Source organism: Atta colombica, unplaced genomic scaffold, assembly GCF_001594045.1.
Source record: "Atta colombica isolate Treedump-2 unplaced genomic scaffold, Acol1.0 scaffold215, whole genome shotgun sequence".
Classification (NCBI taxonomy): domain Eukaryota; kingdom Metazoa; phylum Arthropoda; class Insecta; order Hymenoptera; family Formicidae; genus Atta; species Atta colombica.
This window is the reverse complement of record NW_017259311.1, coordinates 18154-38419: the sequence shown is the minus strand read 5'-3', so window position 1 is coordinate 38419 and position 20266 is coordinate 18154. Positions and strand designations below refer to the sequence as shown.

General features: G+C 29.9%; 1 protein-coding gene across 6 annotated transcripts in view; it reads left to right on the top strand.

Moving 5' to 3' along the window:
* LOC108687736 (rhophilin-2) overlaps nt 1–20266 on the top strand; it is a 45989-nt gene that overhangs the window by 15752 nt on the left and 9971 nt on the right. For 4 of the 6 annotated variants that reach the window (XM_018193664.1, XM_018193663.1, XM_018193662.1 and 1 more), the window contains 3 exons: nt 17895–18010; nt 19491–19622; nt 19697–19772. In XM_018193664.1, coding sequence (XP_018049153.1) covers nt 17895–18010; nt 19491–19622; nt 19697–19772 — 324 coding nt within the window. Of the gene's footprint in view, nt 1–15249; nt 15484–17894; nt 18011–19490; nt 19623–19696; nt 19773–20266 lie in introns of those variants that run through there. The other 2 variants (XM_018193660.1, XM_018193661.1) reach the window with 1 other exon arrangement.

Genomic DNA, 20266 nt, shown 5'->3' with positions numbered 1-20266 from the left:
TATATATATGAAATATTCTCAAACTACTGTAATAAAGTCTAAGACAACTTATTTTCAAATCAAATATTTATTAATCTTTTTGGTACAACTTTATTTTCTGCCATTGTATCTCCGCTATACGGACAATTGAATCGCGAATACGTTGCAACTGTATGACGCGAACGTCACTTCACTAGAGAAGAAGTATAGCAGTTAAATTTTACGTACATTACGTATGTAATGTTAAGTATTGGTGGGAAGAAATTATACTTTAACACGTTTCAAAGTAGCAACACTTAAAAAAAACTGTTAAACTATAATCGTCATTAGTGCACGGAAAGCGTGTTCAACGCTGCAATATTATAGTCGTCATTAATATCGAAAATATTAAAAAACATAATAAATTATATAAAATTATATAATAATTATATAATAATAAATTATATAAAGTTGCATGAGCAACTTTATTCAAGCGCGTATTCGAATAAACAAATTGTGAGAACATTGCACAATAATAGCACAAAGTGACAACAATTTTGCAATAATTGTGCTAAGATGATTCGTCATAACGCAACAATTTTGTCAGAACAAAATTTTTAGATAAATAATATTTGTCAAAAATTAGTCAAATCCGATTTGAGGTATATATATTTTATTTTTTCCAAAAAATATAAGAATAAAACGCCAGCATATATTGAAGAAAGAAATTAGAACACGCTATCCCGATTATTTTCAAATGCTCGACAAACATTTCTGAAAAAACTGATTTATATGCATCCGAAAAGCCGATTAATTTAAAAATTTTTTAATTTAGCTATACCGAATGTATAAATACTTCATGTTGTAATATTTTTACGTTATAATTTAGGAATAATTTTAAAAGCATTTTTATACATATTGTATAAGCAGAGTTCAAGGCACGGTTATATTTTTAAAACACAATCAAAATGTTTTTTTCAATTATTGGATGATTTTTTTCTAAAATTAAATATAAATATGCTGCTTGAATGATTCTCGCCATATCGTTAATGTCTTGGCGAAATATTAATTTAGTTGAAATTAATTGAGTAAACAATCAATATTTTAGAAAAGATCTGCAAAATTTTGCATTTTGATCTATTTTTGTAAATGTATCCATATAATTGTCAGATTACAAATTTTATGTAAAATTTTATTAGATAATTTAATATAAACATTGACCTCGGAATGACATTCGATATTCGGATTGCTTTTCGAAATGTGATTGCTCTTCCATGATGCTTCGAAACACTTTATTTTCCGATTTGAAAACTACAAACTTCAAAACAGTTCAAAATAAGTCCCAAGGCCTATTTTCCAATTGTAAACGAACTATAAATATCGGAGCGTTATTATTGCCAGCTAATCAGTACATTCTTTGTTACATTAAGATTAAATTATTAAAGATTCAGTTTTGATTTTGATGTCCGTCTGGACTATAATTAATATCAGAATTTTTCCTTCTTTTTCTTTTTCTTTGCGATTAACGTTTTAGGTATATTAAAAGTTATTCATTAATTTCAACATAATAATCGATACTGATTCGCTGAATGGTCAAAGATTGGTTTTTGACTAAACCGATAGAATTGTAGAAGTGTTTGCGATATAGTGATATAGTATAGCGAATAGTGAATTTTTGTTTTACTGTGCTACCTTATATTATTTTATAATAAATTTTTGCAAATTTATCTTTTAATCATTTTAATACCTTCTAGATTGTTATTAGAGTTCGTTTTTATATTATAATTTCCATTAATAGGTGGAGATGGCTCACTGAAATGAATTAGTTTGTAAAAAAAATTTTTTGTAATTACGTATCATATTGTCTCTGAGGATGGTTCAAAAGTGAGCCGAAATATGTAAGCGGATTAATTATTATTAAAGTTGTTTTGTTAACCGTATTGGTTTGCATTTTTAAGTGTAAAATGACGTGCTTGATTCCTATTGCCCTGTTATATATTGTCCAATCATTTAGTTCAAAAGAAGCTTCTCTTCATTTTGATTTAATAAAAATCAATTCGCGTCGGATTCTCTACTCTTGAACATGTGTAAATTAAATTATGCGAATAACAATGGTTTGAATTAGAACGAGTTGCGGAACAAGCTGGAGCTAGCATACCCAACCTTTTCCAACTGACAGGTTAAATGTGCGCTCAGTGCATCCTCAGTACAATTCCCCGGATGCGCCGTGTAATATACAATATACATACATACACATACTGTTTCGCCATACATTGCCTTTCTCCATTGGCCAAGCGTGGGGCTCCTCTTCGTGTGGTAATATGTCGAGCGTGCAATGATCGCGAAGGACGCGACAGCCTTGAAGCTGCTTGAGAGTCCTCAGACATACCATTTCTAAGTAGATCGAGGTGTAAACCGGAACGATCGTGCCCTCCTTCCTTCCCTCGACTATATATTCGTTTTTTTTTTGTTTTCTTCACGCCCGTGCTTAAATTATTTCGGATTCGATCAATTGTAATAAATTCCCATGTATACATTATTTTGCAATTTAAAGATACGATGGGAGTCGCTGATTGGTAGCGAACTGATTGATAAGTGATCAAAGTTATCATTAAAATTATTGACGATTACAAATTACGACTATCAGTAAAAATTTATAATTACACAAATCTGTAATGTTTGGTCCACTGAGATGTAAATGTGATTTATCGACGTAATCTTTTTGTTTCGTAATCTGATCACAAAATTTATTTAACACTATCAGGAGCTTGAAATATTCTAACCTAAAAATGCAAAAAAGTGTTTTTTTAATTTTTCAGATTACGAACTTCTCTCGAAAACGTGAGAATTATATCCGTTGATTTGGACAATATATTTAGATTCTTCATGAAAAAATCTATAGAAGTGCATGTTTTCCGAAAAGATAGAAATATATTTAATTTTAACCTTTAATATATAACTGCAAGAATAAATTGTATTAACAAATTCTATGTTTTTTAGTATATAAGCGTATCGAACGCTTATAAGGCCAATTTTTTTGACACTTTGTATTAAAGGGTTTTTTGGGTCACTGATTATGAATTTAGAGTCAGAATTTTTAAGTATAAAATGACGGATGCAATATGACGAATAGAATGATAAATCACCACATTGCATCTGCTTCTATTTTTGTAGATTTTTTCGTGAAGAATCCAAATATCTAAATATATTGTCCAAATCAACGGATATAATTCTCATGAAGAATCCAAATCAATAGATATCCTTATATTTTTTAAAATTTAATTTGACAAATTAAAAAAACGCTTTTTTGTATTTTTAGATTAGAATATCTTAAAATCTTTACGTGTGCTAGACAAATTTAGATACAGCGGAAAAAATTCTTATATCTCACTGAACTTTCCAAAGTCTTATTTTCATAGGCATGTGTTATTCATTTCTCGCTTATGAGTTTGTGCGATTATTTTACTTACTTAGTTGTAATAAAATAATAAATGAATTGTAGGAAGTAATGAATGAATCATGCGCTTGCAACTAAGGTAAACATCTCAATGACCGACATGTATCTATGACCATATCCGGTCACACTTACACAAAATAATTTATTATTATTAATCTGATATATAATTTATTATTATTAATCTCTAATGTTTTTTTTATCATAATATTATAATTTATTACAATAAAAGAACATTTGAGATTAATAATAATAAATTATGTGTAAGTGTCCGTACATATAGGTACATGTCCGGTCATTGGGACGTTTACCTTTGAGTAACGCGTCGATTGGACTGCAATTGAGATTCGTGATTGAGATTCGGGATGACGCTATTGTGTATGATGGATACACCTCGTATTCTGTTTATCGTGGTTTCGATATACATACTTCTGGGCAACGAAGGAAACCGCACGTGTAGCCAGCCGGGCGTTTCCAGCTCCAGTACTACGTAATTTCAATTACGGCGTAGTCGATGTTTAATACAATTTCAGAGTCATTGACCGACTAAAAATGCGCGTGAAACGCCTCGACGCGGAGCAACGACGCGGTGCTCGTTGGACGTACTTGGTTGCGTTTTCTACAGCGTGCCGCTCGGTATCGGCGGATCGGCCTCTAGCTTACGCTATGTAAGACAAGTACACGAAGAGCGACGCCCTTTCTCGCGGATTTCTTAGTGAACTGAACAAACGAGTATCTTCGTATTTCGCAAATATCTTCACTATCACTGTGTATCGGCTATTATTATTTAATCTCCAGCTTAAACCCGGTTACACTCTTCTGCATCCTCCGATTTTTTTTTTTTAAGAAAAAATAAAAACATAAATGACTCAGCATTAATCATATACGAAAAAAATTGTTTCAGTTGAATTGGTTGAAACTGTGACATTGTAAATTATGAGATGCCGATGAAAAGTTTTCTTATACAAAATTATAAAAAGATGAACAGATTTTGCTTTAATGCTATTTCATAATTGCTATTTTGATATCTAATCAGACTGAAAAGAATCTACGAGTATCTTTATATATTACACCATTCATTTTTTAGCAACTATATCTTAATATTTTTATACACAGAATGAGATGAATCAAGTGACGTAAAGAAAACATATAACTGTTTTTCAAAAAAAATTGCGATTTGCAAATTACATATTTTTTTTAAAAAACAGCTACGTTTTCCTTAGATCAATCGATTCATCTCATTATTCTGTATAAAAGTATTAACGTATAAGATACAATTATAAAAAAAATGAATGGTTTAATAGATGAAGGTACTTTTCAGTTCGATTAGTCCAGAAGAGCAAGTTTTAAATGCCGCTACAACAAAATCTTCATTGTTTATGATTTTATCTATGAGGATACTTTTGATCAGCATCTCTACTTAATCTCTCTACTTAATATCATAGTGTTAGCTAATTCGATTAAAATCTTTTTTTTTTCGTGTAATTAGTGCAGAAGCCTTTACGGTTCGTAGTCGTAAAAATTGTGTTCTCATGTTACTTGTTAAAATAATGTCAACGTTATCAAAGATCTGAAATTTTTATACAAGTATTCGATATAATATCAGAGGAACATGTCTTTTAATCGTATATTTTAAATATAAAACTAGAACTAACGATGATATCCGGGAATATATCATTTCAAGAAAAGATGTCCTTGGAAATCAGTTCTAGTCCACCAAGAATAATAATGAAAAAAACTCTGACTATTCTAATCTTTAGACGCAGGACTTTTATTGTTTATTATGATGAAGAATAATCCTATCATAAATTTATTTCCGAATACACATTTAAAAATTTAAAAATTTACCTACGATTTATTTTCTTAAGGAGGCAGAAGAGCTTGAAAAATGAAGATATAAAAATATACAAAAATATTCAATTTTTTCGAACTTTGTTAGGTATCTAAGGTCCCCTTAAAAATAATCTTTCTCTTTTCAATGAAAAAAAACACAAAAATAAGATTGTTTTTATAAATTTTTTTGTGAAAAAAAATGCGACGGAAAGAATTGATTTTAAACTTTGTCCATCCTATACTTTCAACAATATATAAAATACAAATATTACAAATTATTAAAAAATATTAATTATAAATATTAATATTTTTAAATGCGTTTTTCTGAAAATTATATTTTCAAAATCTGTGAACACAATACTTTAAAAATTGGACTGATTGATTTCTACTTTGGCATATATCTTTAGTCACTTTGAAATTCCTGAAATTTTAAAAATATTTTTTCACTATGATAAAAGTTAATTTGTTGAAATATACAAAAATATACAATTAACCTTTGAACCGACGCAACATTTTGTCGCAAATTTTAATTTTTTCATAAAACTTGAGATTATGCCCTATCTATACTATTAATAAATAAAAGAAAATTTTGTCCTTTTGTTTTTGATTATTTTGAATCAAGTCGTGTTAAATATATTGATAAAAAGCAATTTTTTTAGAAACATTTTCATTATTACTTTATATCTTTTAAATAAATTTCTTATTATTCTTTTAACAATTCTTTTCTTTTATACATTACACACACACACACACGTATAGAATAAACGTACAAAACACTTGAAATTAATTAATCAAACCATCGAGTGGTAAAAAAAATTTGTAAGAAGTCTTGTTTTTGTAAAAATAACTTTATAAAAATAACTTTATTCAAAAAATTTTGTTTAGTAGATATTTGTTTAGTAGATATTGTGATAGGCGATGTGAAGCCTAATTTAAGAAATTTCACAGCACACTGTTAGGACCTCTAGCGCAACTTTTTCTGCGTAAAAAAATCTCGTGTCCTTGTTACCGGAAGAGAAAAGTGGGTCTCAATGAGAAACGCGTGCACTATTAGACATTCCTGTCCGTATATGTGGTAAAAGTAGTTGTGTACATTCAATAGCATGCAGCGAGGGAAAACTACATCCCGCGGAATCTGGTTCCATTTGTAACATTATGCCAGTTATGGTTTCGTAGGAAAAGATCCGGAATTTTATAGTTGTACATTATATGTCTTCGATAGCCTTCGACTTTCCCCCATGGGTAGTATTAAAATTTTACAGTCCATTTTTTTTTGTGATTCTTGGGAACAAGGCATATCGAAGTAGAATCCGATAGTAGAACGTTAATTTCGAGTTATTAGTGAATATTACTATGTCATATACCCATTTGTATTCTTGTAAGTACATTTGTAATGCGAAATTTCATTAATATCATAAATTTTGCACATTGTATGCATATTATAATATATACGGCGTCGTTATTAATATATCTCATATATCTCGTAATATTTTCATAGAAATTTCCACGGAAATTTGATTTTCTAATATAATAATATAATTAAGCTATTGTACATATTAATTCCTATGCTATTGTGCTAAGAATTGAAAGATTAAGCAAAATGGCTGTAGTAAATCGATATTTAAATCAGAATTATCGCTATTTGTTCCCCACTGTAACACGCGATTTCGGTCGACGACAGGTGCGCGTTACGAGAGGCCGCGAAAAATGTGAACGTATCTTATTTCCCGTTCGTCTTCTTAGCCCGTTCGACCATATCTACGGCATTCGAGAGAGTGGGAATCATTCACGGTAGATACCGTTATCGCGCTTCTTCATGGCTTCTTAGGATGATATCTCTCTCTCACAGTATGCAGTACCAGAATACTGCATTGAATACGTGGATCACAAACGAAATCATATCATCGTGTCCACCTTTTTCGAGGTTTTCTTCTTCGCCGTTGTGGATTTTTTTTCACTTTTTTGTCACAAACTTTTTTATCATCCGAAAAATTAATAATATACTCCATTTAGTACCTCTGAAATATATGTTCCACTTACAAAAAAATCAAATTTTTAACAAATAATATTAACTTATATTTTGGCTTGTCTTAAAGAAAAAGGTTTAAATTAAATGTTTTAAAAGATCGCACATTTTGCAATATACTGTTTTCAATAAAACATAGTTATGCAAATTTTACCAGCGATTTCTTTTGCCATCACGCGCCGCAACCCTTTTAAACCATCACCAAACTCATTGTTGATGTTAAAATCTGAACACTTTGCTTATAATACTTAGCTAACTGGGATGTATTATCTTGACTTAAAATTTTCATATTTGTAATTTTCATATTTATAATTTAAAAAATATTATTTAAGCTCATATTAAATATATCGATATTATAGCTTTTCCTGACCGGCATTTTAAATCTGCTGTTTTAATTTTTTACTTTTGATTCGTCATTAGAAAGAAGAATCTTAACCACAATCATATTTCAAATATGTCGATATCTTATTTTTCTATGACCGCCATCTTGAATCCATCATTTTGAAATTTTTTTGACAGTTAAATTGGAATCAGTCCAAAAACTCATAGAACCATCTTCATACGAAATGCATTTCTTTTGAGAAAGTCGGAGGTACGAAAGACTTAATAGTAATTAGAAATTATTAATAATTAAGCAGAAATTACTTTATTAAAATTAAAAAATTTGTAATTATTAAATTAAATTAGAGTTATGATTTAAAAAAATTATTATATTAACTTATTAATTTTAAGATTAGTAATTATTAAATTTTAATTAAAATTGGCGCTTAATTTCTCATCAAAATTTTCTTAAATTCCGTTGAAGTGATCATTTTGTGATTTTGATTGATCTGTTAAATTCTGTTTTTTAAATAATTGAGGAATGTATGTCGAAAAACCTGTTTTTCGACATTTTTAGAATATTGTACAAATAATATATTAATTAATTAGTAATACATTAAATTTCATATCTCTTAAAGATTTCTTGGATATAAAATTACATAGGTTTGTCGAAATAGTACACAGAACATAATGACAAATCTTCATAAGAAAGCAAAAAAAAATAATAAGGAAATGATATACACACATACATTAGGCATGTTCAACTTGAGTTTCGGAGTTAAAACGCAAAGCCATCGACGCAAAAAATGTAAGATTTCGGGGACAGTACATTATTGATAAGCATCGCTCAAAGTTAAAATTGGACAGGCTTGACATACATAGATGAAAATATGCTCAACCAGTATTTATTGCTAAATGTTGAACTTTCGAATTTTACTATATATACACATATATGCATAATACATTACAAATTCACATAAGTGTAACGCAAATCAATTTTTCTGAAATCAGATTTACATTATTTTTTTATGAACGGACAACTCTTTGTAACAACAAAATTAAACAAGAGACAAAATAAATTCGTTTAAACTAAATTCAAAAGTATTGGATATTAAATAAGAGACGAGATAATGCGGGAAATCGATCGCGTGGAAACCTTGAGTCGAAGCACTACAATTCATATAGGTACATCTTTTTTATTTTAATTAATCGCGAACCTCAAAATACAAGAATGATCCCAAAATATGCAGAGTATTTCTGTAGATTGATTTAGATAAAATATGTACATATATTATAGAATATTTACATATATTGATTATATTCTTAAATGAGAGATATCACTGCTACGTAACATATCCGTAAATATATAGATTTTATATGTATGTTATGTATATAACACATGTATATGTATATAACACAAACATGTTACATTCAGTATTTATTGGGTAATATCTTGGTTCCACTTTTTCCCGAATATTTATTACCCTGTCGTTCGCAAATACATATATACATATATACGTGAGAATCCACAATGTATTGAACTTAGATCCGTGGGTCACGTCAAATGACTGTACGGATCAGTCATCCTCATGGATGGACAGCTGTTTAGCTGTAGCTACGCAAAGATCGGGAAGAGTCTTGTCATCTATCGGCGTTTTGCAGTGCCGCTTTTACATCAGACGTGCGTTTCATCGCAAAATCGCACGCACACGTATCATGAATGCGTATACGAGAATCGCGACGAGACGGGGACGAAGAAAAAGCCATCGTTAACCATCCCCACTGTATTATTTACGGAGTTTCTCTCCTTTCACCGAGCGCCAAAGTGCGTCCGGGACCCATATTCCGACGACCTCACCTCTCACGATTAGTCGCCGGGAAGATACGACGGTGGCCGGCCAGAAGTTGACGTTGTGTAGAGAGTCGTAAATAAATACGCTTTTCTAAATAAGAGTCACGGGTTAAGTGCGAATACCGCGTTTGTGTTCGCGATTGATAATTGACAATACATACATCGACATTTCTAATTTTTTTATTACAATTCTTTCTTTCGCGACAAACGCGTTCGGTAATTGTTCAAAACGTTATATTTTCGCGATTTCGTTAAAAATTACGGTGGTTTGATCGTAAATACTATTTGAACATGATCAATGTGGGGGATAATAAAAACAGATTATATCGCTGTAAATTCGTAAATTCGCTGCGATAAATTCGATAATACTTTCTTAGCAGTGTTACTTCGCAAATTATGCGAATTTTCGCAGATAATCATTAAGTGTAATCGTATTTGTTCGCGCATCGTATCTCACAAAAAAAATAATTGTGTATATGTACAATCATTTGAACACATACGCTTTTTTGTCTTATAAATTCACCAGGCAAGGTCGCCGATCGAAGTTGTATAAATCAAATGCTGAGGAATATCGGATTCGTGTCCGAACGTGGACGACGATGTTAAATAATAACGTGTCAACCTACGCGATTATATTGTTTTAACAGAATCGCCGTGCATTAGTTTAGGAACTTGTATATAAAGATCAACAAAATGTGATTCAATTTATCTAGCTTGCGCACAGAATAGTGCTCTCTCTCTCTCTCTCTCTCTCTCTCTCTCTCTCTCTTTCATACATATTACTTATTAATAAATAGTTGTACACATTTATTCAAATTGTCTATTTTATAATATATTATGGACCAACAGTTACTACAGTTCAGCAAAAAAAAAACTTTGCAGCTTTTGTAAGATTCTTTGATATTATTGAAATATATATCAGGAAATGGTAATACCCCAAAGAGCACAAATTTGTTTGAAAGCACAAATTTGATTAAAAGGTGACAGATGTCGCACTGCTTGTCATTTTGATAGCCTTATATGATAATTAAAAGATGATTTCTGTAGATATTTTTTAATCGTCTTTAAGACTTTTTTTTATTTTTAGATTTTGACACATTATATAACATTTAACATCAGATCTCTAAATTAATTTTTACACAAAACTAAATGAAATTGTATGACTTTCAATATACATCTCATTTATGAGACTTGCAACACTTGCCATGCAATCTTTCCTGTATGAAAGAGAACACTTTCATCATAATCTCCTTTGAAGATTCGCTTCTAAAAAAATATTTCATTAGTGTTCATTAGAATATAGATAAAATTTCTCATAATGCTGCATCTTTTATTTCTATCCTATATGTTTTCCAAAAACATATAGGATCTCGGGAAAACTGAACTCCACTACGTCCACGTACTGCTCGTGATGAAAAGTATTAAAATAACGAAAAGATATCTTGTTTATTTGTCTCCTTTCAATAATGTGAGAAGATATCTTTTAATCAACTTTGTCGAAAAAACAACTATAGAAATATGATGAAAAGACGTTTTTTTTTAAATTGTCTTTTCGATAAAACTAAAAGTCGTCTTATAGACATATTTTGCTTTGTCGAAAAGACAACTTAAAAAAATACTTTTCATTATCTCTTAGTATTTTGTGCTCTCTGAAAACACATTAAGTATATACACGCCATGTATATATCTAGCGAATGAATACTGAACGCAAAAGTTTGTATTGCTATTTGTTAAGTCCATTTTATAATTGCGTATAAGCGTAGTTGATGTAATTGTAAGAATTGATCAATCATAATCGAATATTTTCCTTATATTTGATTGCGATTGATTAATTCTTACAACTACAAGCACTTACAATTACGCAATTGCAGAATGGACTTTACATGAAAGTCGCACAAATTTAATTGCTATGTATAATATAGAAGCCCATGCAGGGTCGTTATTCTTGGAAAGAAATATATTCAAAAAACTAGGAAAGTATTATCCATAATACGTATACTATAATTTTTTCCTAATTTTTTGAACACGTTTCCTCCTCAAGGATAGAGGCTCAGAAAATTTATGCAAATATTAATTTATCATTAGCTCGTGTCACTTTTGCGCGTTCCATATATGTAATAGAGAGAAAAGAAGCAAGCAGCGACATGGCATGATCGGCATAATTAAAAATTAACACGGATGTATATTGTGTATTCTGTAAAAAAAGAGAAATAATTTCGGAATTCGGTGGGAAAGAAATAATTTTTGTGTTAATGAAGTTTTCATCGGAGATTGCAAATATAATGTTGATGATAACATTGCTAAATCGAGTAAAAAATTATTGAAGAGATATGGAGAAATTACAATATGGCTATATTTTATAGTTTAATGTGAAAATAGGCGAGGCTTGTCGCTGCTCCTAGTATAGTTACCTAGTTATTTTACCGCGTATCGTGTACCGCATACCACGCTACATGCAATCGCATCCTCGTTATTATAGTGATAATGTAATTGAACGTTCCATGTAAATTCAATTGAATATTGCACGCGTAGGACACGCGAGATTTCGATGACAAGACTATCCCATGATGGAACGTTGCTCTTTACGCACGGATGTTCGATACCGATTTAGTACAGCAATACTGATTCTGACCGGCTTCGATTCGCCTGAAACGACAAACAGTTATGCGACCAGCTAGCCAGTCGGTTACTGAGACCGCGTCATTTAATAACGCGCGAGTTACGGTAGATTAGCGCGCGGTAACATCCGGCAACGTCGTTAATTCGCGTCGCCGCGAATGCATATACTCAGGCAATCTCGAAACTCACGCGTCTTCCGATTGGGAGTTATTCAACAGGACAATTTGAATTAACAACTAATTCTTTTTTCGAAAATTTGAATCGAAAATTTGATGGGACACATTTCGCAACTGATTAATTTTTGTATGAAATTATGGAATAAGATTAATGTTCAAATATAATAATTCTTATGTATGTGTGTGTGTGTGTGTGTGTGTGTGTGTGTGTGTGTGTGTGTGTGTGTGTGTGTGTGTGTGTGTGTGTGTGTGTGTGTGTGTGTGTATCGACTATATGTATGTATCGACTTAATTGATGATAAATCAGAGTAGAAATATAACACGAGGAGAAAATTGAAGAGGCTTATAATTTTGTCTAATATAACTAGAGTTCGAAATCATTCACTTATTAGCTAACGTGAAATTGTTTTCTGAAATTTCTTTTCATTTAACATCTATGAAATCTAATTTTACATCGAGAATACGATATGGTCTACATAAGTCCAAATTTAAATGTAGAGGGACGCGCCTTTCAAATTTTCATTGATCGATTTGTTCGAACGATAGTTACAAATAAACATATCGTTAATTTTCATTATTTATAGGTTCAATCTTATCTAGTGAAGAATTATAAAAATTACATATTTTCAATATACTTAGTGTTATATAAATGAAAAAAGAAACAAAAAAAAATAAATTTTCAGTATAATTTAGAGAAAATATCGATTCTTGGGGCATTCTGTATGTATTTTTTTTAATGATGAGCGAACAGCACTGATAAGCCAGTTACTAATTATTTATCTCAGGAGGAACTAGATACGTTATAATTTTCTATAAAGTGAGAAACACCGATCGTAATTTCTGAAATCGCTTCTGATTAACCGAGTTAGATTTTTTATATTCTATTTACTCTATCTATGAATGTTTTTTTACATATTATATCGCGATGTTATATCGAATAAAATACTATATCTAATCATTATCAATCATTTAATAAATTTAACTCTTGAATTGATCGAGACTTTTGTACACGAAATCAAATTATTCACATCTCCAACAATAATAATAAATGTAAAGAATATATTTGTGTTCTTAAACCGCTCTAAGCATCCATTTGTAGCATTGATTAAAAAATTGTAAAAAAATTTATAAGATAATAGCTCATCTTATCTTTGCGTTAGATAAAAATAACAAAAGATAATAAAACGGTATAAAATGTTCTATCTACTTTTATGGAAAATTATTTCACAACGTAAGTGTTGAGGATTGATATGTCTTCACATACTATATACATAAGGAAGCATTACGTAAGAAAGAATCCGTAACTGAGAATTTTTTCGTCTATTCGGTGATGCATGATGTTATAATGACGATTCCGGCACAGGAAACTGTAAGCAAATATTGGTGGAATGTATAAAAAGACGCATCTTTAAAATTTTCAATTCAGTTTGGATAAACGATTGCAGTTACGGATAACCCATCGTTACCTTCGAGTCGCGCTTATCGCGTTAACGAGACGATTTATTAAGTGGAACGGAAATACGGTAACGCGAACACCTAGTCCTCCGTTACGTATCTAAAATAAAGGCAATAAACTACCCACTAGTTTGCCTCTTATCTCTTTTTCTTCATAATTCATTTATAATATTTATAATATTTATAATATTTATAATATTTAATTATTAATATTTCTCAACACTATGAGTATAATATTTCTATTTCATTTAACTTCGTAATTGAGGCTATAAAAAAGAAATTTTTTTTTCTTCAATAATCAATTTTTTATAACCTGGTTTTGAAATGACAAACGAGATCATCTCTCGAGTTTTTGTTGAAAATTTTTAATCACAAAACATTAAATCCTTCTCAATGAAACGAACTTAGTTAATTCATTTGGCGCTTTTCGCTTACGAAAGATTAAATGAAAATGCGTAGAATCTCAATATATTATACAATTCCTTAAAAGTCGATTTATGTAAGATGATAAGGATCGATTAGATCGTCGAATATCATTAGCCATGCTCGACAAAGCGAATCAGCCTCCACACATATTAAAATTTTACATAATATAGTTTTTCAACATTTATGATAATATAGCATTTTTATGGTAAAAGCAATTACAATGCATTAATTTTTTTTGTTCAAATAGTTAAAAGAATTTAAAAAAGAATCAATAAGTATGTAACTATCATATCTTTTTTTTTTTTAACTATTTTATATATGAATGTGAGCGGTATAACATTATACGATACGTTAATTGTTGTTTCATTAATATCATCGAAAGCGTGTAAATCTTAAGTTTATAAATGGATGTATTTGTATTTTTAAGCCGCGTATAAGTCAAAACTTTTATGACTGATGACCTTTTGCGCAACGATTAGTTCTGCAAGATGACAAATGCAGGCTAGATTGTAAAGATTCTGATAAGAATTGTGTTTATCAAGCATTATAGATATATAGCGTGTTCCAGAATTAGCATTCTCTTTCTTAATTAAATGAATATTAGAATTAACATATTTCTTTCTTAATTAATTAAATATTATAATTTTTTTTGTTTTTAATAGAAAATGATTGGATATTCTTTTAATTCCTATTTATCTTTTACTATTAAATTAAAAAAAAGCATTTTCGTGTTACATCGGTGCAGATTCCGTAAACTCTTTGATTATTTATATATTCGAAACTTTTTATTGGCAATAATGCTTAGCTTTAAATTTCTTTAAACAGAGAAAAATAAAAATCTTATAAATTATTAATAATTATTAATAATTATAATAACATAAGTATAAAAACATATCGCATAAAGCATTGGACTCGATTTAGCTTCTACGTGCTAATTAAAGTTTCTAATCGCAGCTTCTACATATGATTTACAAGTCACTACTACATCACGTGTTTATATCGTGTTCTTTGTATCCCATTTTCAAGTAAAATTTTAAAAAAGGAGAAAGAGAAAGAGATGAACGGACGTTGAAAAATCGTATCTTCACCAGCGTCGAGAACAGTTTCAATTCTGATGGTACAATCAAGATCATTGTCGATCATGCTAAAGTGGGTACATTATTGCCCATTGCCGAAGGATCGCGCGAGCGTTCCCTCGAATGCAAAGGTGATCGTTCCTAACGAGACTACGAGGGATGAGAAGGACGAAAGAAGGATATACGAGAGAAGAAAATACGGTGCTGATACAGGAAATTTGCTAAATACACGAAACGTGAAAATCGCCACACCGGATGCTATCATGAGGAGGTACTTCCGGTTTGGGGTAAGGAGCAAAGGAAGTCGAACTTGAAAAAAAAAACAGTCGGCTACACACGGCGATCGTGAGCTTCTTCCGATGTATATATTTCGCGACCATATTCTCTTCCTATTTTCTTCGTATTTTGTTTGACACCTGTTAGTGGTGTCAAATCACACATTTATCAGCGTTTCTTTCCGATTCAAGTTCATTTCTTATATTATCTCAACTAAAACGAAGAAATGAATTGCCTATCGACAACTTCTGCATTCATTAATTCCGTAATATCCGAAGATACAATAATTTCCAATAGCAATGAGCAATAACATTATAACATAATATATGCGCAAGTAATTTTAATTAATTATTTATGATATATTTGCGTTTATTTTGCTTCAAGTGACTTTGATATCGTTGAGTATCAAATATTATCTTAATCTATATAAATATATAAACCTATAAAAATATTACTTTAATTATCAGATACAATTAGAAAATTTGTACATAAATTAAATTTAAAACAACTCATATTTTCCAAATGGTCTATCTAAATTTTTATATTTAAAACATAAGAAGAATATATTAGAAAGTATATTAGAAAATACAAAAATATTATATAAAAATATTATATAAAAAATTAATACAAAATTACAATTACTGATTCGCTGCATTAAAACGTTTTATAATATGATGTCTTAAAGCAATCTTTAAGACATCTTCAAGACGTTTTATATCCGTATTTTGGACGTAGTGCTGTCTGGGAATATTTTGACTTAATTTAGAAGCAAATTAAGTAATGTTAATTGTAATATGTTAAAATTAACTTATAATATATTAAATTAACGCGTACATTTTATTCATTTATCCTAAATTTTATGTTTTATAACTTTTTTTATTATTTATCTACTTACTCATAAATTGTATTATTTTCATATAATGATAAAAATAATAAAAGAAGGATCATAATTTTTCCATATATTAAAAATGCTTCGGAAATAGTACCTTTAGTCATCATAAAAAAAAATTTTTGATTGAAAAAATATAGAATATTAAATAAATTAAATATTTTTATAAAGAGATATAATCAGACAGAGATTCAATTGAATGTAATAATAAAATTTAAATCAAGACATTTCAGGTTATTACAAAGCACTTTGTTATTACAAGTCATATACTAGAATTTAATCATACGTTGTATTAGGTGTGAAAATACTGAACAAAACTATTATGAAAAGATATTGAAGACTAATATCGAAGATGATTCACAGAGCTTAAAAAAAAACAGAATTAATTCAAATGAGAATGTTACGATTCTTTTAGATGAATCACGTGTTTAACGTACGAATATTTGATAGAATTTGTAATAATGTTTGTTGATTGTTTATAAAGTAATCGTGACATTTGGCCTTTATTATTCGTCACAGTTAAACGTTAATTGTCATTTTATTCTCGATCATCATTTTTATTATATGTGCTCTCTTTTTATTCTTATTCATACAGTCAGTTCTTCTAATTGTTTTGCAACTTACTTAATTTGTTTCTTATTAGAAAATTGTGCATAATTAATTTAAAATTAAATAACGAGGAAAATTATTACGAGATTATATATCTTGATTTACTCTGATTAAGATAATATTTTAATAATAAGTTCTTTATAGTTTTTCTAATTTAATTTAGAGGGAATTTAGGGGGGAATAGCGTTTCAGACTGATTGTATTGAAAGTGTCCGAAAGTCGGCACGCAATCATACCTAAAATAAATTTGTTTAATAAAGAATATGTACATATATACGTATTATTTGAAATATCTAACTTTGACCGAAATGATGGCGTTCTTTGTCGTATTTGATATATCTTGATTTACTTGATCTTTTAATATGTACTAATAGTTTTTAATGAAGTGAGGATATCAAGAAAGCAATTATCATTTTTGTTGAAATTATTAATTACAATGCAATGTGGATTAATTAAAGTCATGCCAGTCCTCATGGACATTATACTTATTATATTGGCATGACTCTATCAATTTTCTCTATTGACGTTTAATTTTTGACTATGTTAAAGTTTATATTTTTGTAAATCTAAAACGGCTAATGAAGACTTTGTAAATTGAACTAGGTATAGGTATTTTCCGTTAATTTTTAATATATTAAATTTAATTAATATTACTTAACATCTATTGTTGTTAGCTTGTCTTTGAACATTTTCTAAATAGAGTTTATACTGTTAAGAAAATTTTATCGCCTTGTTTTTATTATTATGGCTATAATCCGAAAAGAGGATAGATAATAATTGTTAACCAGAATTGGTTGATCAACATGGTTAGCGGAACTGGTCTTTATCGTGCAGCAATCTTTGCGGATTCAGGATTATAGTATGATTACGAGCCATACATGATACGTTGGAAACATCGTTAACTATGCATTTCATGGTTCGCAGGGTTCGGATCCGAGGGTAGCGACCTGCAGAGGAAAACTGCAGAACAAGCGAAGTAAACTCAATCAAGAGATCAACAAGGAACTACGGTTGCGAGCGGGCGCTGAGAATCTTTTTAAGTAAGCTATGTAATTTATCATTATTTTATTAATTAATGTACAATATAATCTTTACTTTATTAATCAATATACAATATATATGTAATTTATATATACATTTACACATAATTTATATACAGGGTTTCTCAGACATTGCCTGTTAATAGCAAATTTTTGAGAGCATTTCGAGACGAAAATCCTAATATTAAAATGTTAAGACTGCGCAATAATTCTTGAATAAGAAGAATTTAAAATTGATTAATTGAATTGCCCATCATTTTCGTCCATCGATTGTGTCATGTCGTCCTTGTTTAATGTTCGATAAACAACAATGATGACATGACATCCGAGAAGCACCCAGATGGAAATCCGAATACATGCTATGCCCAGCTAGAACATGATAGTGACAAAGCGATCTATTCATCCTTAATTTTTAAACAAAGTTGTATATTAATTCTTTTATATATTTACTTTAATCTTGCAGTATCCATTTAATATCTTTGTCGCATAAGATTTCTTGATTTCACCTTTTGAAATTTTTGAGTGTTCCGCAAACCATCGAAATAAAAAATGTCACGACTTTAGTGTCCGCGACTGTATGTATGACTGTATGACTTTTATGTACATATTATATGCTGGGTTCGGGTACAAAATATTAGCTTGTCTGAACATTCTTTTTATGTCAAAAAACTTGTTGAAACAGCATGAGCGAGAAATTGGACCAGCATTAGAGAAAACTACTAAAGAAAGCTTCAAGAGAGCTGCAAAAGAAGGGCGAATGCTCATTATACAATGTTAACAAACTGTGCGATGAATTATAAAACTTTTTTTTATATTAATATGTTTTTAATGCGGTTTTGACATTTTTCATAAAAATAGTATTAAGTACTAATGCGTTTGTTTTAAAAAGAATCGATTATTTGTTTGTAAAAGGTAGCAATAAGCGTAATAATAATATATTTACTATAATAATAACATACTTAATACACTATTATACTTCATAATATACTTTTTTCCCTCTAATAATAAATATAAATATAAATAATGAATTGAATGTATGCGATCTATAATTTTTGTATAATTATTTTTTAAGCAATATATGAATATATGGGAAAATATACAAGAAAAAGTTCAACAATTTGCAATGAGGTCCACTACAACATATAGTTTCAATTTCAAGAAATTCTGACTGTTTTCAATTCGCTACTACCTTAGCATATATTGTACAAGGAGAGAATTTTTTTTCTTAGAGTTTCCCTGAAAATATGATAGTCGTGGGACAACATTGTAATTCGAAGAATTTTAATCTAAATCTCTCATTCATTAATAAAACTACAATAAAATACAAAATAAGTTTGATTAATTTTACTGAAGTGTGCATGGTAAAAACTTTTTTAATATTCTATTGTATCACAAACTACCATAGTTTCAGGGTAAATTTTAAAAGAAAATTCTCTCCGCGAAGTTGCATTTGTTTTAGTTTTTATTAATCACATTACAGGGCGACGACCAACAGAAAATTGAAAGAGACCGTCGCATTGGAGTTAAGCTTTGTCAACTCGAATCTGCAGTTGTTGAAGGAACAGCTTGCCGAATTGAACAGTTCAGTGGAACTGTATCAAAATGTCGATGGGTAAATTCGAAGAAAATTATGAATTTTACTGATATGAAGATATACGATATTCAATATACGGTATTGTTTTTCAGCGCTGAGCCCGTTATGCCGATGATACCATTGGGACTCAAAGAGACCAAAGACATTGACTTTCGAGATCCGTTTAAAGTAAGTTTCAAATCAACGCGATGATTAATTTGCGAGAGATCATTGTCATATTTATGTGATTTTTTTATTCATGTCCGTTTATTCGAGAGGTGGTACGTCTGAATTGTCCTCGAAATCTTCGAGATTCTTTTTTTCTTTCTTCTGTGTTTGTTTCGCGGAATCTTCGGTTATCTTCAGAAAATTGTAAACGACCGTAGGTGGACCGATCTCGAGAAGAGCTCGTCGAGAAGTCACCGGTGGTCGAATTGTGATCACCTTTGTTTTAGATTCGCTAGATTTCTTTTTTATTGTTGATTCGTCCTTCTTGACGATTGTTGTGCACGGAATTAATCGGGCCATAGCAATCATTAAACTGCCAGTGGTCGTATTCCGTTGGACGTTACTTTTATCAACCGATACCTCGCAGGGTAGGGTTAATTGCAGAATCTTTCCTTTTATAGTGACTCGCACGTAAGTCGGATTTATGTCGACGTCAATATAAGAGGTGTCCAAAT